Here is a 19,724-nt window from a genome sequence, read left to right as displayed (position 1 = left end):
TGATGAGTAAAGTTGTGTTAATGCTGCGTTCAGGCTCCAATAGCAGAAGGGGAGAACCCGGCGTTCGTCAGACTTGAAGCAGCTTTTTGTTTCCGGGTGTTTCTTCTGTTTCTGAACATGAAGAAGTGATTTCACACTGAAGTGTCATTGTGCTGTTGTTGTGTTTCTGTCTCAGGTGGACTCTCTGTGTCGCTGCTCTTCAGATATTTATCTAAACCTGACGGGTGGTTAGCCGGTATGTTCGCTAACACCAACCCAAACACGGCGGCCATTTTGAGCAGTAAGAATGTGAAACTGCAGCAACTTCTTATCACAAACAGTCAACATTTCACAGATGAAGCTAAAAGTGTCGAAGAGTAGAAACAAACAGAGCCGACGTTTAGTTTCATCAGAGCTCCAGCAGCTCACGTCTGGCTGACAGTGTCGACATGCTCACTGCTGACGGCACTCCGACATTTATCTTGTTGCTGCTCAGTTCTCTCTTGCTAATATTTAGCATAATATTAGCCTGTATTAGCACGTAGCTGCTAATTAGTCTTCTATTTTGATTGTTACCCTGTAGTTAACATTTGTTTCAACATACATTTAAATCACATCATTATTATTAATGTGATTATTTATTTTAGCACTTTGGACAACAGACACGTTTTTAAATGTGTGCAGTGAATAAATTGATGTAACTTGTTTAAAGGAACATTACACTTTAATTTGTAGCCGCTAACATAAATTTGTGTCGGAATTAATAAATAAAATCTAAAATACAGAAATCAGCTGTAAATATTCTTAATATGATTAAATAAACTTTAAATGACGGTGAAGTCGTTTCCCACCAGAACTCAAAATGGCCGCCATGCAACAGCAGAAATCAAGATGATTTGATCAACAGAACAAACCAATCCATTATCAATCAGACTTAATGATCAGATGTGATCAGTGTTAATCAGCAGCTTCATGTTCTCAGGTGTGTCTGGGTGGAGGGAACCTGCTGCTTCACTGTGATTGGATGTTTGTGATGTGGTGAGATGTGGTTGGCTGAGAGACGGTTTGTGTTCACTCACTGCAGACTGTTTAAACAGGTTCAGTGAGCTGCTCTGTTGCTCCGCGGCTCCTCTCAAGCTGTTTGTGTTGTCACATACATCAAAGTAATCTATTACATATAGATTACTTTGGTAATCACGGTTGGTTCTGACGGTCCGTGTTCAGGTTCTGATAGTCTGTATTTATCTCAATGTTCCTGGCACCAGTTTTCAGGTGTTCTTTGTGGAGCCTGAACAGAACCTGGATCCGTCTGCTCGTCTTCAGCCTGAACAAACCTGTTCACACGGATTCTTTAAATTCTTCAGGCCGATGAAAATAACCTGAAACTGTCCAGAGGTTACAGACGTCATGATTCATGAGGGGGGACGACTGAACCGACAGAACCAGTCATCAGCTGGTACCAGTTTATTTTTAGTTCAGGGAGTTTCTGATAACAGTAATCAGTGTGTGACATCATGAAACTGTCAGGAACAAAAACTAACTCATTAAAGTTCAAACAGGACCCAGAAGTCCAGCGGCAGTCTTTGTTATGATGTAACCAGAAACTCTTATTGTGAAAGTCTGCATCTTGTGATCACATAAAGACTCTTATTGTGAAAGTCTCCCAGTTGTGGTCATGATAGGACTCTTATTGTGAAAGTCCCACTCTCTCCCCAGAGTCGGCCCGCCTGTCCACCGCCTCCATCAGCAGTAATGAGCGCGCTCCGTCGGCCACGCCCTCCGACTCTTCTGACCGACGCCCGGTGAGCCTGATCTCCACGATATCCTCGGGGTCCGGATCGTACCGAGAAGACAACCTCACCCCGCCACCGTCCACACAGACCCCCGACCTGGACCTGAGCCCTGGAGGGGGCGCTACAGATGGCGAGTCTGACCGGAGGGGGCGAGGCCTCAACCTCATAAACAACAACAACAACAATAAAGAATCCACGGCGAGTCGAGCCTCCAGCCGCCGCCAGCAGGTGTCACCATTTATAAGCAGAAGCATGGCGCCGAACCCACAGCTGACTTATCTGGACCGGGTCGTCATGGAGATCATCGAGACTGAGAGGATGTACGTCAGAGACCTGCGCATGATCGTAGAGGTGAGTCCTGATCCTCACAGCTAGTCTCCACACATGCAGGTCATCGTTTAATATCTTTATAAATACTTTATCGTTACATCTCACGTCAACATATACGATTACAAACATTAACTCATCATTCATCAATAGATCACCAGCATCCAGAGAGGTGATCACAGAAATGAAACACCTTAACTGACGACGGGTGAAAATCAGCAACGAAGTCTGCTGTAATAAAACTTAACTATCTCATTACTGTCTGAACAGAGACGAGGTGAAGTTACAGGACATGTTCATCTACATGACAAAACATTTCATTTATAGATAACCATTGTACATATTCAATATTCAATATTATAAGTAATACATACAATACCCTTCAAAATAAAAGCTGTTGACATTGGATGCTACAGGATTTAAACAGACGTATAAATAATTAACTTTAATGATAGTCACATTTTCTACAAAGTCTGCAAGAAAAACAAAAAATAAATCTGAATATCAAAATATGACTCATGTTATCAAAAGATGTCAGAATCTTAATTCTGCAGGTAAAAACTTAAATAGTTTGTGATACATGTAATTAATGTTTCTTCATGAAGTTTCATTAATGAGCTGCTGAGTCAGAAGAAACATCAGACGGACCAGAACAGACCAGAATAGACCAGGACCGACCAGTCCCTGAGAGTCTCTGAGAGTCTCTGAGAGTCCCTGAGAGTCCCTGAGAGTCCCTGAGAGTCCCTGAGAGTCCCTGAGAGTCTCTGAGAGTCTCTGAGAGTCTCTGAGAGTCCCTGAGAGTCTCTGAGAGTCTCTGAGAGTCTCTGAGAGTCCCTGAGAGTCTCTGAGAGTCTCTGAGAGTCCTGAGAGTCCCTGAGAGTCTCTGAGAGTCCCTGAGAGTCCCTGAGAGTCTCTGAGAGTCCCTGAGAGTCCCTGAGAGTCCTGATCTCTGAGAGTCTCTGAGAGTCTCTGAGAGTCCCTGAGAGTCTCTGAGAGTCTCTGAGAGTCTCTGAGAGTCCCTGAGCCACCGCCACTAAAATTAACTCCTTAAGACCTGATTAAGTTCTTATGTAACACTGAGGATCAGATAACCTCACGCACACTCACACACACGCACACACACGCACACTCACACATACACACACACATACACACACACACACTCACGCACACTCACACACACGCACACTCACACACACGCACACACACGCACACTCACACATACACACACACATACACACACACACACACACACTCACACACACTCTCACACTCACACATGTATTTATTAAATTGGTTGTATTATGTAAATTAATTCAGAGAATAAACAATTTTAATGGTGCAAAACAAAAACTGAAACTGATAATTGATATCAAATCAATAATTGTTTTTTGTGACTTGAGTAAAAACAAAAAACATAAGAAATCAAACATAAAGTTCAAATGTGTCCACAGTGATCCAGACAGAAGTAATCAGATTACTTTTCTCCCCCCCCCCCCGCAGGATTACCTGGCCCACATCATTGATCAGTGTGATCTGTCAATCCGTCCTGAGCAGGTGTGCTCTCTGTTTGGAAACATCGAGGACATCTACGAGTTCAACAGGTGAGTCAGTGACCAGTGAAGTTCTGCTGGTGTCTGCAGCTCCAGAACCAGCGGAACCAACAGAAGTATCCAAGTTCAGATCACTTCTGTTATTATATTCTTGTTCTGATGTCAGATTCTTCACTCGTCACTTTGTTTCATCCACAAACTGATTTTAACGGTTAAAGTTCAAAACTTTATTGAGACAAACTGATCTGGCAGCTCCACCTGCTGGACCGGTGGTGTCACTACACCTGCTGTCAGCATGGATCAATGTCATTATTAGATATATTCAGATTATTTCCTTTGACTTGAGCTCCAGAACCGTTACTGACCGGACCTGTGAGTCAGCCTATTGTTGTTGTTGTTGTTGTTGTTGTCACTGTCGTCATGGTAACAGCATTTCCTGTCGACAGCGAGCTGCTTCAGGCTCTTGACATGTGTGACAACGACCCGGTGGGCGTCGCCAGGTGCTTCGTCATGAAGGTGAGAATCATTCCCGGCAGGTCGTCTGTTCCATTTAATGATCTTGTTAACTTAAACACGCTTCACTGGATCAGAACATGAAATCATTTTCTACTTTTTTGAAGAAGAAGCAGTTTCACTTTCACTTCAGTTGAACAAAAATCTTTATTTATGATTATTTTCTGTAAATTAAATTTGTTGAACTCCTTCATATTTCAGTTTTCACCAGTTAGAATCAATCAGACTGTAATAAAATAATGAGGCAGTCGTTAATTATCCGCTGATTTAAAACATTTACTTATTTTCGATCAGAATCATTTTGTTGTTTGATCATCATCAATAACTATTTATCATAACTATTAACATCAAGATGTTTCTTTGTTCTGGATTATTTCATTTCTGAGAATAAATCACTTTATTAATATGCCACAGTCACTGAATGATGTCACAGTCACTGAATGATGTCACAGTCACTGAATGATGTCACAGTGTGATAATGTCACAGTTTAATGATGTCACAGTGTGACGTGTACTGTTGTAGTATTTTTACTTCATTTACTGAAGTAACACTTTGTCTCCTTTCAGAGCGAGTACTTTGAGATCTACACACAGTACTGCACCAACTACCCAAAGTGAGTACTGACAGTCTGCAGACACTATATTTATACTGCAGCAACACCACAGTACCGCAGTACCAGTTCTGTTACTGCAGTGACTGCAGTTTGTTCACACCTCTGTGTGTTAGTTCACACCTCTGTGCGTCTTTTCACACCTCTGTGCGTCTTTTCACACCTCTGTGTGTCTGTTCACACCTCTGTTTGTCTGTTCACACCTCTGTGTGTCTGTTCACACCTCTGTGTGTTAGTTGACACCTCTGTGTGTCTGTTCACACCTCTGTGTGTTAGTTCACACCTCTGTGTGTCTGTTCACACCTCTGTGTGTCTGTTCACACCTCTGTATGTTAGTTCACACCTCTGTGTGTCTGTTCACACCTCTGTGTGTCTGTTCACACCTCTGTGTGTTAGTTCACATCTCTGTGTGTCTGTTCACACCTCTGTGTGTCTGTTCACACCTCTGTGTGTTAATTCACACCTCTGTGTGTCTGTTCACACCTTTGTTTGTCTGTTCACACCTCTGTGTGTTAGTTCACACCTCTGTGTGTCTGTTCACACCTCTGTGTGTTAGTTCACACCTCTGTGTGTCTGTTCACACCTCTGTGTGTCTGTTCACACCTCTGTGTGTCTGTTCACACCTCTGTGTGTTAGTTCACACCTCTGTGTGTCTGTTCACACCTCTGTGTGTTAGTTCACACCTCTGTGTGTCTGTTCACACCTCTGTGTATCTGTTCACACCTCTGTGTGTTAGTTCACACCTCTGAGTGTCTGTTCACACCTCTGTGTGTTAGTTCACACCTCTGTGTGTCTGTTCACACCTCTGTGTATCTCTTCACACCTCTGTGTGTCTGTTCACACCTTTGTTTGTCTTTTCACACCTCTGTGTGTCTGTTCACACCTCTGTGTGTTAGTTCACACCTCTGTGTGTCTGTTCACACCTCTGTGTGTTAGTTCACACCTCTGTGTGTCTGTTCACACCTCTGTGTATCTCTTCACACCTCTGTGTGTCTGTTCACACCTTTGTTTGTCTTTTCACATCTCTGTGTGTCTGTTCACACCTCTGTGCATTAGTTCACACCTCTGTGTGTCTGTTCACACCTCTGTTTGTCTGTTCACACCTCTGTGTGTCTGTTCACACCTCTGTGTGTTAGTTCACACCTCTGTGTGTCTGTTCACACCTCTGTGTGTCTGTTCACACCTCTGTGCGTTAGTTCACACCTCTGTGTATCTCTTCACACCTCTGTGTGTCTGTTCACACCTCTGTGTATCTCTTCACAACTGTTTCTACTTGCTGGTATCTGTCCTTTCCCTGTTTGCACCAGTTTCTACATGCACACACTTGTCTCTGTCCATTCACACCTGGTTCACACCTGATGGTATAATCAGTGTTCCTGTTCACACCTCTTTGTTTCTGGCTGATCACACCTGGTTTTCTTATTTACACAACCTTTTCATTCATCACAGCAGCTTCTATCCAAGCACACCTGACTTCACTTATTCACACCTGATGTTAAAAACAGGGTTCCTATTCACACCTGTTTGTTTTGCCCCCTCTTGCAGTTCAGTTGCAGCGCTGACGGAGTGCATGAGGAACAAATCTCTCGCCAAGTTCTTCCGGGACCGTCAGGCTGCGTTGAAGCGTTCGTTACCTCTCGGCTCGTACCTGCTCAAACCGGTTCAGAGGATCCTCAAATACCACCTGCTGCTCCAGGTAGCCAACACACCTGAGTGATGTCACTGATGATGATGGTGATGATGATGATGATGGTGGTGATGATGATGGTGATGATGATGATGATGATGGTGATGATGGTGATGATGATGATGATGATGATGATGATGATGATGCAGGAGATAGCGAAGCACTTTGACCCGGAGGAGGAGGGGTATGAGGTGGTGGAGGAGGCGATCTACACCATGACGGGCGTGGCGTGGTACATCAACGACATGAAGAGGAAGCACGAGCACGCCGTCAGACTGCAGGTCCGTCACATGATCACTCAGTACTGATATTTCACTCTCTGTTTCTACTACATTACTTTACCTGTACCTTAGTTACAGGAGTAAGTACTTGATGATCAGACCTGCAGCTGTTATAACGATGCTAAGCAAACGTCATGCTGACCTGTGTGTGTGTCGTTCAGGAGGTTCAGTCTCTGCTGCTGAACTGGAAAGGGCCGGACCTCACCACGTATGGAGAGCTGGTTCTGGAGGGAACCTTCAAGGTCCATCGAGCTAAAAACGAGAGGACGCTCTTCCTGTTCGACCGCATGCTGCTCATCACCAAACGCCGCGGAGAACACTATGTCTACAAGACGCACATCTCTGTGAGGACCACGCTGTTCTACAAGAACCTCACTTACACACCAGACACTCGAACACATGAAACATGTGGGGGGGTCAGCGACACTCACCTACAATGCACAACTAAGAATTATTGATTACTGATTGAGGATCAAAGACATTTTCAGGTCTGATGGAAAACATATGAATTCATCTGAAAGAATCGTTCACCTCTGGCAGGCTGATTAACACCCCGAGTCTGTGACATCACTCTCTGTTTATGTGTGTGTTTGCTGTCAGTGCTCCACTCTGATGCTGATTGAAAGTGCCAAAGACTCTCTGAGCTTCAGTGTGACTCACTACAAACACCCCAAACAGCCTCACACTGTCCAGGTGAGACTGTCTGCACCTGTCCTCAACCTGACCTCCACCTGTTCCTACCTGTCGTCCTGTCTCACACAGTATATTTACATGTTATTGATGCTAACTGTGATGCGTTCCGAGTTGTAAAATATAAACATGGTGTCTCTCTGTGTTGTTGAAATCTTTGTTTGTTGTAAATGTTTGCAGGCGAAGACGGTGGAGGAGAAGAAGCTGTGGGCTCATCACATCAAACGCCTCATCCTGGAAAATCACCACGCCATCATCCCACAAAAGGTCGCACACCACTAACACCAGTATCACCAGCAACACCAGTAACACCAGTATCACCAGTATCACCACTAACACCACTAACACCAGTATCACCAGTAACGCCACTAATACCAGTGTCACCAGTATCACCACTAACACCACTAACACCACTAACACCAGTATCACCAGTAACACCACTAATACCAGTGTCACCAGTATCACCACTAACACCACTAACACCAGTATCACCAGTAACACCACTAACACCACTAACACCAGTATCACCAGTATCACCACTAACACCAGTATCACCAGTATCACCACTAACACCACTAACACCACTAACACCAGTATCACCAGTAACACCACTAACACCACTAACACCACTAACACCAGTATCACCACTAACACCACTAACACCAGTATCACCAGTATCACCAGTATCACCACTAACACCAGTATCACCAGTATCACCACTAACACCACTAACACCAGTATCACCAGTATCACCAGTATCACCACTAACACCAGTATCACCAGTATCACCACTAACACCACTAACACCACTAACACCAGTATCACCAGTAACACCACTAACACCACTAACACCAGTATCACCACTAACACCACTAACACCAGTATCACCAGTATCACCAGTATCACCACTAACACCCCTAACACCACTAACACCAGTATCACCACTAACACCACTAACACCACTAACACCAGTATCACCAGTATCACCACTAACACCACTAACACCAGTATCACCAGTATCACCACTAACACCACTAACACCAGTATCACCAGTAACACCACTAACACCACTAACACCAGTATCACCACTAACACCACTAACACCAGTATCACCAGTAACACCACTAATACCAGTATCACCACTAACACCAGTATCACCAGTAACACCACTAATACCAGTATCACCAGTAACACCACTAATACCAGTATCAGCACTAACACCAGTATCACCAGTAACACCACTAATACCAGTATCACCAGTAACACCACTAATACCAGTATCACCAGTAACACCACTAATACCAGTATCACCACTAACACCACTAACACCAGTATCACCACTAACACCACTAACACCAGTATCACCAGTAACACCACTAACACCAGTATCACCAGTATCACCACTAACACCACTAACACCACTAACACCAGTATCACCAGTAACACCACTAACACCAGTATCACCAGTATTACCACTAACACCACTAACACCAGTATCACCAGTAACACCACTAACACCACTAACACCACTAACACCAGTATCACCACCAACACCACTAATACCAGTATCACCAGTAACACCACTAACACCACTAACACCAGTAACACCACTAACACCACTAACACCAGTATCACCAGTAACACCACTAACACCAGTATCACCAGTATTACCACTAACACCACTAACACCAGTATCACCAGTAACACCACTAACACCACTAACACCACTAACACCAGTAACACCACTAACACCACTAATACCAGTATCACCAGTAACACCACTAATACCAGTATCACCAGTAACACCACTAATACCAGTATCACCAGTAACACCACTAATACCAGTATCACCAGTAACACCACTAATACCAGTAACACCAGTAACACCACTAATACCAGTAACACCACTAATACCAGTAACACCAGTATTACCAGTATCACCAGTATTACCAGTATCACCACTAACACCACTAACACCAGTATCACCACTAACACCAGTATCACCAGTAACACCACTAACACCACTAACACCAGTATCACCAGTAACACCACTAACACCAGTATCACCAGTATCACCACTAACACCAGTATCACCACTAACACCAGTATCACCAGTATCACCACTAACACCACTAACACCAGTATTACCAGTATCACCACTAACACCACTAACACCAGTATCACCAGTAACACCAGTATTACCAGTATCACCACTAACACCACTAACACCACTAACACCACTAACACCAGTATCACCAGTAACACCACTAACACCAGTATTACCAGTATCACCACTAACACCACTAACACCAGTATCACCAGTAACACCAGTATTACCAGTATCACCAGTAACACCACTAATACCAGTAACACCAGTATCACCAGTATCACCAGTAACACCACTAATACCAGTATCACCAGTAACACCACTAACACCAGTATCACCAGTAACACCACTAACACCAGTATCACCAGTATCACCACTAATACCAGTATCACCACTAACACCACTAATACCAGTATCACCAGTAACACCACTAACACCAGTATCACCAGTAACACCACTAACACCAGTATCACCAGTATCACCACTAATACCAGTATCACCACTAACACCACTAACACCAGTATCACCAGTATCACCACTAATACCAGTATCACCAGTAACACCACTAATACCAGTATCACCAGTAACACCACTAACACCAGTATTACCAGTATCACCACTAACACCACTAACACCAGTATCACCAGTAACACCACTAACACCAGTATCACCACTAACACCAGTATCACCACTAACACCAGTATCACCACTAACACCACTAACACCAGTATCACCAGTAACACCACTAACACCAGTATCACCAGTATCACCACTAACACCACTAACACCAGTATCACCACTAACACCAGTATTACCAGTATCACCACTAACACCACTAATACCAGTATCACCAGTAACACCACTAACACCAGTATCACCACTAACACCACTAACACCAGTATCACCAGTAACACCACTAATACCAGTAACACCAGTATCACCAGTTTACTGTTTGTTGTTTTGCTTGTTTCAGGCTAAAGACGCCATCTTGGAGATGAATCCTACATGTGAGTAAATGTTGAACATAAACAGGTTGTTTGTTTGAATTATTTCTGATGTACAAATGTTTATTTTAATCTCACAGCTGATTGAAGTTGAGATCAATTTAACAACCTTAATGGAGCTGATTAGTTTCACGTCGATCAATAAAGAAATACTAATCAGCTGTATGTTGACAGTAGTGTGTAAGTTCCCAGGACCAGCTGTGCAGCAGGAAGAACACAAACACTGAATGTTTGTACTCAGTTATGTTGTTGTTGTTGTTGTTTTTGTTGTTTATTGTTGTTGTTGTTGTTGTTTATTGTTGTTCCCCCTGCAGACCCTCCCAGGTACCGCTACAGTCCTGAGCGGCTGAACAAAGCTCTGTCCTTTCAATCGGATGAGTTTCCACGAGAGAGAGAGAGTCGCCAGGGACGACGACAGTCAGGTACACACACACACACACACACACACACACACACACCCAACATGAAGGACTTCCTGTTTACAGATCCATTTGTGTTTTCATCAACATCTTCTTTGATCTGTACATGTTTGTTTTCTTCTTCAGAGCCGATCAAACAAACACTGAAAAGCAGCAAAGGTAAACAACACCACTACTTCCTGTCTCGTGCTGCGTTCACTGACCTCACAGAGTCCTCAGACATCTGCTGGTCACTTTAGTTTCATCTCTTCAGATTCTCTCCATCCTGAGCTCGTTTATCTGTTAATTGTTTTCAGTATTTTAATGCCACTGACTGTTGTGATGACCTGAACATTTTACTGTCTGTGTTTAACCATCTGCTCTTCTTCCTCTCCCGCTGACCCTCCTCTTCATCACAGCCATCGTAAAGGTAAGAGACGAGCTGCTCATCACACACACACACACACCACACACACACACACACACACACACACACACACACACACACACCACTTTTTAGCCTGCAAACAAATAAAGTAAATAACTGGGGTCTGAAGACGAGATGTTTGAATGCTGTGTGAAGCTGTCCACCTCACTACAGCTCCCATCATGCTTTGTGCTAATTATGGGTGTGACCTCTGAAGCGTCCTGTCACCGAACCAGAACCAGCGTTCTCCATGGTAACAGGACACTGATCCTCTGCTGTGGTCGGTCCTTCGTGAAGATCTGTTATTGTCACTGTTGTTGTTGTTAGCTTCCTGAGCTAACACTGCTAAAGCCTTAAAGTGCGTCAGTCATTATGATCCTCTGCTAGTGACGGTTGTCCTGCTGAGCTCCACAGCGACCTCTGCAGGACACTCAGTGGTTTCAGGGATGTAGTTATTTTAAGACAAACTGTGATCTTTTCCTGGACTTAACCAGGTAGTTTTGGTGCCTTTATTTTGAAAGTGTAACCAGACGGTGCACAGTTCCTGTTGCCAGGTGTGACACTGGGTGGAATAAAAGCTCATTTATGTGCCTTTACACATGAAAACAGATCTGTCCATCTTAAAACAAGAAGCTGTAACTTCCCACAACCGCCGATGTGTCGCGTTGGTATAGAAGTTAACACATCCAGAACCAACATGGCCGCTGGAGGAGGCTGTGATGACAGTTTCCTCAACAAGTAATCAGATTACATAGAGGTTATATAGGGTAACCCGGGGGCCGAGGAGCAGATGGTCCATCAGTGCTGTGAACGGTGAGCAGCGTCCTGCAGCACTCAGACAGTGAGGGTGTGTTTCAGCGACACAGATGCTCTCTGCAGCATGCCACCAGCTGCCAGGCCGGGGCCGAGCGAGCCGAGGAGCGGGAGGAGGAGGAGGAGGAGGAGGAGGAGGAGGAAGAGGAGCAGGAGGAGCAGGAGGAGGAGCTGGGCAGCAGGAAGGATTCCCTGGAGCGACTGCTCTGCAGCGAGGAGGAGGAGGAGGCGGGGAGGTTGTCTCCTCAGCGCTCTCATCAGACAGAGGACGGCGAGGTGGACGACCTTCTGCTGGAGGACGAGCAGGTAGACGACTTCGCCAGCTCGGTGCTGGCTGCCATCTCCTGCTGGCACCTCAGGGTCTCCATGGTGACGGTGAGGCTCTCTGCTGCCAGCTTCAGGTTTCCTCCAACATGGCGTCCTCCACCCGGCCGCTCCGTAACACACTAAAGAGACAGATAACAGTCCCACTGATCACTTGCTGTCAGGAGCTCTCAGCTCTCTGCATGAGCTTCATGTGTGGAACTAACAGCAGCTGGTGACGGACTGAGCCTCAGTCTGAGGTCCAGCAGTGGTTCGGACCGGTCACTTCAGGTTGTGGCTCACACTAATAACCTGAACTACTCTTTCCTTCATTTCATTTCGTTCTGCTTTGCGGAGCTTCATTTCAGCTGACCTGCAGCTTTGGCATCATGTAGTCTGGTCCGACCTGCCGAGGAGCTGAACTCTGACCGGAACCGAGTCTTCAGGTTGGATCCAGTGTGCTGCCGCTCGGTGTTCGGTTGCTGTGCTGCTTCTTTTATTTGCATGTTTGGTTTCAGAGAATGACTTTGTGCTCGGTGTGAAGCTGCTGTGCAGGATTTATCACTTCACTGACGGAATAAAGGGTCAGTTCACTCAACAGAGAAACTTCCTTCCTGCGGTGTCAAAGCATGAAGCGGTTTGATTTCTGATTTCTTTCTACCAACAAGGTCAAAGTATCTGAAGATTATATCTGAAGACGTTCTGTGGGTCATACAGAGAAAACAACACATTGTTGGAGAAAATGATTTTTGTCTTGTTTGTGTGAAGTGACCCTTTAATGATGAGTAGACAGAAACACCGCAGGGTGTTATTTGTTGACGATATGAAACTATGTGACTCAATCGTCTGTCATTAAAGATGAAGTTGTATTAGCAGTTAATTATTGTTTGTTTGTTGCTGAAGGAGGCGGACGGCGACAGCGTCTCTTCTAACGGCTGTGATAAAGAAAATGGCCGACTTCCCGAGGAAGACGAGCCGGGTGGAGCTGGACCGACATGTGAGCAGGTAAACATGAAGAGAAATAAATATAATGGTTTCTGTATGAGAGCGGTGCAGCAGCACATGACTTGGATTCAACAATATCCATGTGATCAATACGTCCCTGAGAGGATCAGTCAGATAGGAGGGTAAGGGATCAGGAGACGGACCCGTTAACTCTTCAGCCGGAGCCTTCTCTGGTTCAGTTCTGCTTAAGTGATGAGGAACTTATTCTCAGGTCTTAAAACTGAGTTGTGCTCTCAAACCTGCACTCAGTTTATGTTCCACACATGCTGAATCAGAAGTACTTGTACACTTTCGCGACCGAGGTGGTTTCTGCTCAGTGAAGCCGGTTCAAGAGAGGCAATTTACTTTGAAAGAACATATTATTTGTTAGAATAAGTGAAAATATAAGTTACCATTCATATTCATTAAAAACTGTTAATATGTTGAATATGTAGTTGAAAGGAGAACTGCATTTAATTTCATTTGATTTGGAGTTACATTAAAAACAGACTTCATTACCCAGGATGCTCTAGGAGCAAAAGGTGAACGCGTTATGATGACATCAGTTGTTGTTGCAGGAAGCTAAGCTGCACCTCTCGTTTAGCTAGCACACGCTACATGTATGTTTTTCTTTGGCCCTTCTTTACTCACTAAAGGAATTAACTCACTTTGTCATTTTTAGTTATAAGCTGATTCCAACACTTTGCTGGTCTAGAACAAAGAATTGGGTTATCATGACCAACTCAAACTGCTTATGACAACCATTGTGGAGTGGACCGACACCAGTCATGTTTGGATGCAGATGTAGGAAAAGCCGGGAGCAACACCTGTAAAGAGTCGGTGTCTTCCACTGTAGTTGTTCCTGGCAATGGAAATGTATTCAGACATAGACGTATACAGTGACTGAACGATGAGACTCTGCGATGGCTCTGTTGCCCATTGAAAAGCATAACCAGTTGACCCAGAACCAGAACTTGGTTTGCTTTGGTGGTAAGGGAATAGTAAAGAAAACATTTTCCACTTCTGATTGTTGTTCCTGTTCCGGATTTACTCCTCTAGGCCTCCACAGATGAACTGCCACAGGAGAAGCCGTCAGAGCCTGAACCCACAGAAAATCCAGAACCTGAACCATCCTTTGATCCAGACAGTTTGTCCTCTATACATCCAAGGGTCCAAGTGTCTCCTGAGAGGTCAGAAGAACTGAAGCCTGAAGGAGATCCAGAGTCCACAGAGAAACCATCCTCTGCCACGACCGATTCAGATTCAAAGACTTTGAGTAGTGAAGAATCCTCAGAGGACGAGGACGACGTGAAGGAGTCAGCAGAGAAACAGACTGAAACCCCCAGCATCCTTCCCTCCTCTGTCCTGGACAAAGCCAGCGCCATCGCTCAGCACTTCACCAACAGCATCAAACGAGGCAGTGTGGCCCAGGACGATGCTCGTTCCATCGGCTGTGCTTCACCACGGTTACCCAGCAGGACCGGCAGCAGCCTCAGCCTCTCTGCTGAACCCAGCGATGGACCTTTGCGCTTCAACAGTGTCTGTTCTGATCCTGCAGAGACCTTCGGCGTAACAGACTTGACCATGCTGTCCCCTCGGGATGACAGCCTCTTTGACGCTGAGCGAAGCATTCGGCGGAGACGGGACTCCACTCTGTCCAAGCAGGACCAGATGCTCATCGGCAAAATCAAGAGCTACTATGAGAGTGCTGAGAACCAGGGTGTCACCTTCAGCCTGCAGCGCAGAGAGAGCCTGACCTACATCCCGACTGGGCTGGTCAGGAGCTCCGTCAGCCGTTTCAACAGCATCCCAAAGGATGAAACAGTCCAGACCAATCCCTCCGACTCGACCACACCCTCCAGTCTTGACCCTTCTTCAGCAGGGTCAAACACCCTGGGTCACATGATCGCTAGTGAATCTTTGGACTCTTTTAAGTCTGATCAGAGAAGCACAGATACAGAAGACTCAGGAGAAAGCCAAAGGTCCAGATCTCAATGTGTGCAGGACAATCCACCTGAGAATGAAGAGTTCAGACCGTCATCTGAAATGATCAAGATCTGGCAGACAATGGAGCGAGAGATCACCAGATCTCAGAGTGAAGACAAAGGACGTGAACGATATCGAGAAGCTCCACGAAGTTCCAGAGCGACTGACGTCAGCCTCTCTGACTCAGCAAAACAAAATAAAAGCTGCGACCGAGAGAGTGGAGCAACTGACCTCAGCACCATCACAGAGGAATCCCAGAGTCCCTCACCCCTCAAGCTCAAAGCATCCGCTGTGAATCAGACAGGAAGTCTGAAGGGCTCACTGAAGGTGTTCAGGGAGGACAATGTCGTCCTGAGGGCTCCGGTTCCCCGAGTCGCCCAGCTGAAGGCTAAGGCAGAGGAGGAAAGGCCCAGTGAAGATCCAAACCAGCTGGATGAGGTAGACAAGACAAAGAGCAAAGTCCTCCATCTGGCCCGTCAGTACAGCCAGCGAATCAAAACCACCAAACCAGTCGTCCGCCAGCGGAGCCAAGGCCTCCTGATGGGCAAGAAGAGCTTACCCTGCGTGGTGGAGGAGGAGAGTGCAGGTACTGTGACCTCTTGTTGTCTCAAGGTGCCTTCAGAAGTCTGAACTTATTAGATACTGACTGCTGATGTGTGCTCCTCTGCCGGACTCAACACAACGGACCAACAGAGGAGTACACATCAGCAGTCTGGAGTCTGAAACAGCTGAATTAGACTTTGATCTTGATCTGTTGTATGTTTTGCAGGTAAACCCAGCCTGACTCTGCCGGTGGTCTCTCACAGAAAGCCAGTCTCTCTGGCTCTGAGCCCTGTAGACCAGAGCCAACCTCTGACCCCCGGCCTCATCTGCAGCTCGACAGGTAACTCCAGGGTGGTCTCTCCGGGCCGGGCTGGCTCCTGCAGCCCCATCAGTCCCTCTCAGTCATCCTCCATTGAGGGCTTTGACTGGCCCGATGTTCAAGAACTCCGCTCCAAATACTCCGACCACAGTCGCTCCCAGAGGACTCTCGTGAGCCGGGGTCACTCTCTCCCTGAGCGGATGTATGACGGCGGTCTGAGGAGGCACTCCAGCTGCTCCTCCAGCTTCCTCCCTGATGGAATGTCTGAGGAGGTTTCTTCAAGCAAGCCTTGCAGCAGCCGGGACGCCGGCAGAGAAGAGCGCAAGACACGTCTTCATCGGGCCAATTCTCTGGACCCTCGGCTGAGTGGAGCACAAATGACTGAGCTGCAGAAGCTCCAGGATCGGGCTGCTGATGTCAACTACGATGGTTACTACGTTGCAGCAGAGACGCCGCTACCAAACGACCCCGAACACAAGGTGATCATCATGGAGAAGCTTCCAGAGCCGGAGTCAGAACCTGCAGGGTCCAATGAGGACGATGAGGACAACTATGTTCAGATCCGTTCACCGACCAGCAGGGAGAAGATCTCCATCCTGGCCGTCATTGATCGCTGCCGGGTCTATCAGGAGTCTGATGAATATAAACAGAGGGAGGAGGTGAAAACCAGAACTGAGCCGGTGAGGTCCAACGAGCCCGACACCGCAGCAGCATCCTCAAATGATCTCGATGGCGAGTCCCAGAAAATGTCCGGCCAGAAGACAAAAACTGGTCAGCAGAGCATCGTGAAAAACCTGAGAGAGAAGTTCCAGAGTCTGAGCTAAAGAAACACCTCCTCAAAACTCCAAGACTCTGAATTCATGAAGCCAAAGATTCATTGATAAGAAGCAGAATCCAACAATTATAACACAGCAGAGAGGGAAATCTGTGTTCAGCTGCTGAGGCTCAAGGTGAACAAAAAGCTTTAATCATGAAATATTAAATCAACCCAAAGTCTCTTCATTACACAATAATGTGTATGATAATGATTTCATGAGATTAGAAGACGTCACATCTCAAAACCAGTTTTCTTGAGATCTTTTCTGTCATTTTGTAGATAATATCTAGAAACATGTATATATCTTTATACGTCCTCGCGTACACATTCCTGTCAGTCACACGGTTTGTTTAAAGCACCTTTTGTACAGGAAGTTATTCGTGTTGCACAGTTCAGTTCTGGCAGGTTTTCCTCTTTTATTTCATTTTATTTTATGGAATCGTCACTACACGAAGGGATCGCTCGTCTTCTTACGTCGACTCTTTAAACGTTTTAACGCTTCAGTGTTCAGATTTAAGCTTGTGTGCTTCCAGAGGACTAACCACTACCTGTGACCTCACAGGAACAGAACTATTTGTGTGTCCAGTACAGACAGACATCCAGGATGTGTTAGCCTAGCTTAGCACAAAGACTGGAAGCAGGAGCTGGATCAGAAGAGATCCTCTGATTCACCTGTAACATGTATAAATGTATTATAGTCTTTAACCAGGTTTCTTTATTGAGACTCCTCTGTAACTTCAAGTCAAACCTCATTACTTACTACTTCTCCTCTGCACTGTAAAGTTCTGATCCAAACGGAGACCATGAGCTCTGGTTCAGCTGCGTGGCCTCGCTCAGACAGAATCAGACGTTGTGGTGATCAGCGTCTCTGTGTCGGCCATGTTGTAAATGGAGACTGGACGTCACTTTGTTCCTTCATGCAGCTCGACACGACGTCAGCTTGTGTTTCTGCAACAGTTCATTCTGCTGAGCCTCAATGAGGTGAGGACGGCCCGGTCCACCACATCAGCTGGTTCTGTGTCTGAGGTCACTGTGACGGTCCGGTCCTCCTCCTGTGACACCGGCTGAACTGGTGCCAACTGTCAAATGTGTCAAAGTCATGAACAGGATGAATCGATCGATCAGGTTTCTCTGGTCGTCTTGGTTCCAACATTTGAAGAGGAGCCACTCGGATCAGCACACGAGGATCTGAGCGGCTTAACGAGGAGGAAGACAAACAAAGGGATGATTTTAAAAGATGTTCAAATAAAATATTGAATTCCTTTTTAACATTAATCTTATTTATGACGCTGCTGTTTTAACTTCAGCAGCAGTTTTAAAAAGGTTAAATAACTTGAACGAGTGATCGAAACAATTTAACTTCAATAAATTGTGATGATTTTATCTTTTACATTTTATTTTTTGTTGTAAGTTTATTTGAACATTTTTTATGATTTGTTCTTTTGTTTACGTCCTGAAGCGTCGGTTCTGTTCTGCATTCACACTTTAACTCACACAGCTGATTCATTCTGCTCAGTGGCACTGTGGCAGAACCGGGACTGGAACCACTGCTCACCTGCACAACACTCAGTCGACCACTGTCAACACACCTGACCTGCACCTGTGTGTGTGTGTGTGTGTGTGTCTGTGTGTATACATGTTTATATGACCTCAGTCCGTCTCATAATTGTGTGTATTGATCCTCAGGATTACTCTGATGATGTAATCGGATACATTCATGTAGTCACTGTCCTGATATAAGTATTCTGATATTAAAGGTGCAATATGTAAGAATCTGAGTTGAAAACATTCATAATGTAACTAAAGTGATGAGAAGAACACTCAGACCGCTAGCTGCACAGCTTATTGATCTAACTCGCTAACTGCAGCTACAGTGAGCAGCAGTGAGCGGCTCGCTACATGCTGACCTGTTCAACATATTGCACCTTTAAAGTGAGTTAACTTGAATACTTTGTTACTTTAAATGACTTTGATGCCAAACATTCAAATAAAGACGAGAGAAAAGAAGAAACCTGGAGTGTTTTTATATTGACATGTTTTCTGCTTTGTGGTATATTGATCTATTTAACTGTCACATGGCTGTTATGTTACGTATGCTTGTTGGATCTCTGTGAATACTGTCAGGCTGGAGCTGTAAGTCACATGCACATTAACCTGTGTTGCTGTGTTGGTGCAGTAAAGTTCAGTGAAGGTGATCACCGTGTCGGCCTCATCAGTTCACAACATGCTTCAAAGACATTAACAGTGAATTTCCTCCCAGTGGAGGATGATGGTGATGGTGATGATGATGATGAAGATGAGTGACAGCTTCACTGGAGACGGCGTAGCGTTCAGGGGCGTGGCTACGCTCTCAGGTCATGATGTCAGATTTCCACTCGATGGTTATCAAACTACATCATGTCACCGATATTATCACAACATCTCTGGTTGTTTGATCGGGTTAGTGATCAACTGTGTTACTGTTTCATCTCTTTTGTCCAATAAACGACCTCAGAACACGTCACAACATCAACATGTCATGTTTTATATCACAATAATTGTGAATATGGTGACAGCCGTCAGGGGGCGGAGCTTTGTGAAGGGGCTGCT

General features: G+C 45.4%; 1 protein-coding gene across 5 annotated transcripts in view; it reads left to right on the top strand.

The window, feature by feature from the left end:
• LOC115573521 (pleckstrin homology domain-containing family G member 3-like) overlaps window positions 1-19,638 on the top strand; it is a 37,785-nt gene extending 18,147 nt beyond the window's left edge. For 2 of the 5 annotated variants that reach the window (XM_030404307.1, XM_030404305.1), the window contains 17 exons: window positions 1,696-2,123; window positions 3,603-3,703; window positions 4,099-4,168; window positions 4,733-4,779; window positions 6,322-6,472; window positions 6,613-6,744; window positions 6,906-7,088; window positions 7,345-7,437; window positions 7,615-7,701; window positions 10,515-10,548; window positions 10,860-10,967; window positions 11,091-11,123; window positions 11,363-11,373; window positions 12,229-12,558; window positions 13,390-13,491; window positions 14,530-16,042; window positions 16,226-19,638. In XM_030404307.1, the coding sequence (XP_030260167.1) occupies window positions 1,696-2,123; window positions 3,603-3,703; window positions 4,099-4,168; window positions 4,733-4,779; window positions 6,322-6,472; window positions 6,613-6,744; window positions 6,906-7,088; window positions 7,345-7,437; window positions 7,615-7,701; window positions 10,515-10,548; window positions 10,860-10,967; window positions 11,091-11,123; window positions 11,363-11,373; window positions 12,229-12,558; window positions 13,390-13,491; window positions 14,530-16,042; window positions 16,226-17,142 (4,340 nt within the window). In that variant the 3' untranslated portion in view covers window positions 17,143-19,638. The remainder of the gene's footprint in view (window positions 1-1,695; window positions 2,124-3,602; window positions 3,704-4,098; window positions 4,169-4,732; window positions 4,780-6,321; window positions 6,473-6,612; window positions 6,745-6,905; window positions 7,089-7,344; window positions 7,438-7,614; window positions 7,702-10,514; window positions 10,549-10,859; window positions 10,968-11,090; window positions 11,124-11,362; window positions 11,374-12,228; window positions 12,559-13,389; window positions 13,492-14,529; window positions 16,043-16,225) is intronic. The other 3 variants (XM_030404306.1, XM_030404308.1, XM_030404309.1) reach the window with 3 other exon arrangements.
• Window positions 19,639-19,724: the final 86 nt, after the last annotated feature.

The sequence above is a fragment of the Sparus aurata genome, chromosome 22, assembly GCF_900880675.1.
Source record: "Sparus aurata chromosome 22, fSpaAur1.1, whole genome shotgun sequence".
Classification (NCBI taxonomy): Eukaryota; Metazoa; Chordata; class Actinopteri; order Spariformes; family Sparidae; genus Sparus; species Sparus aurata.
Note: the sequence above shows the minus strand (reverse complement) of the source record. Positions and strands in the feature narration are given on the sequence as shown.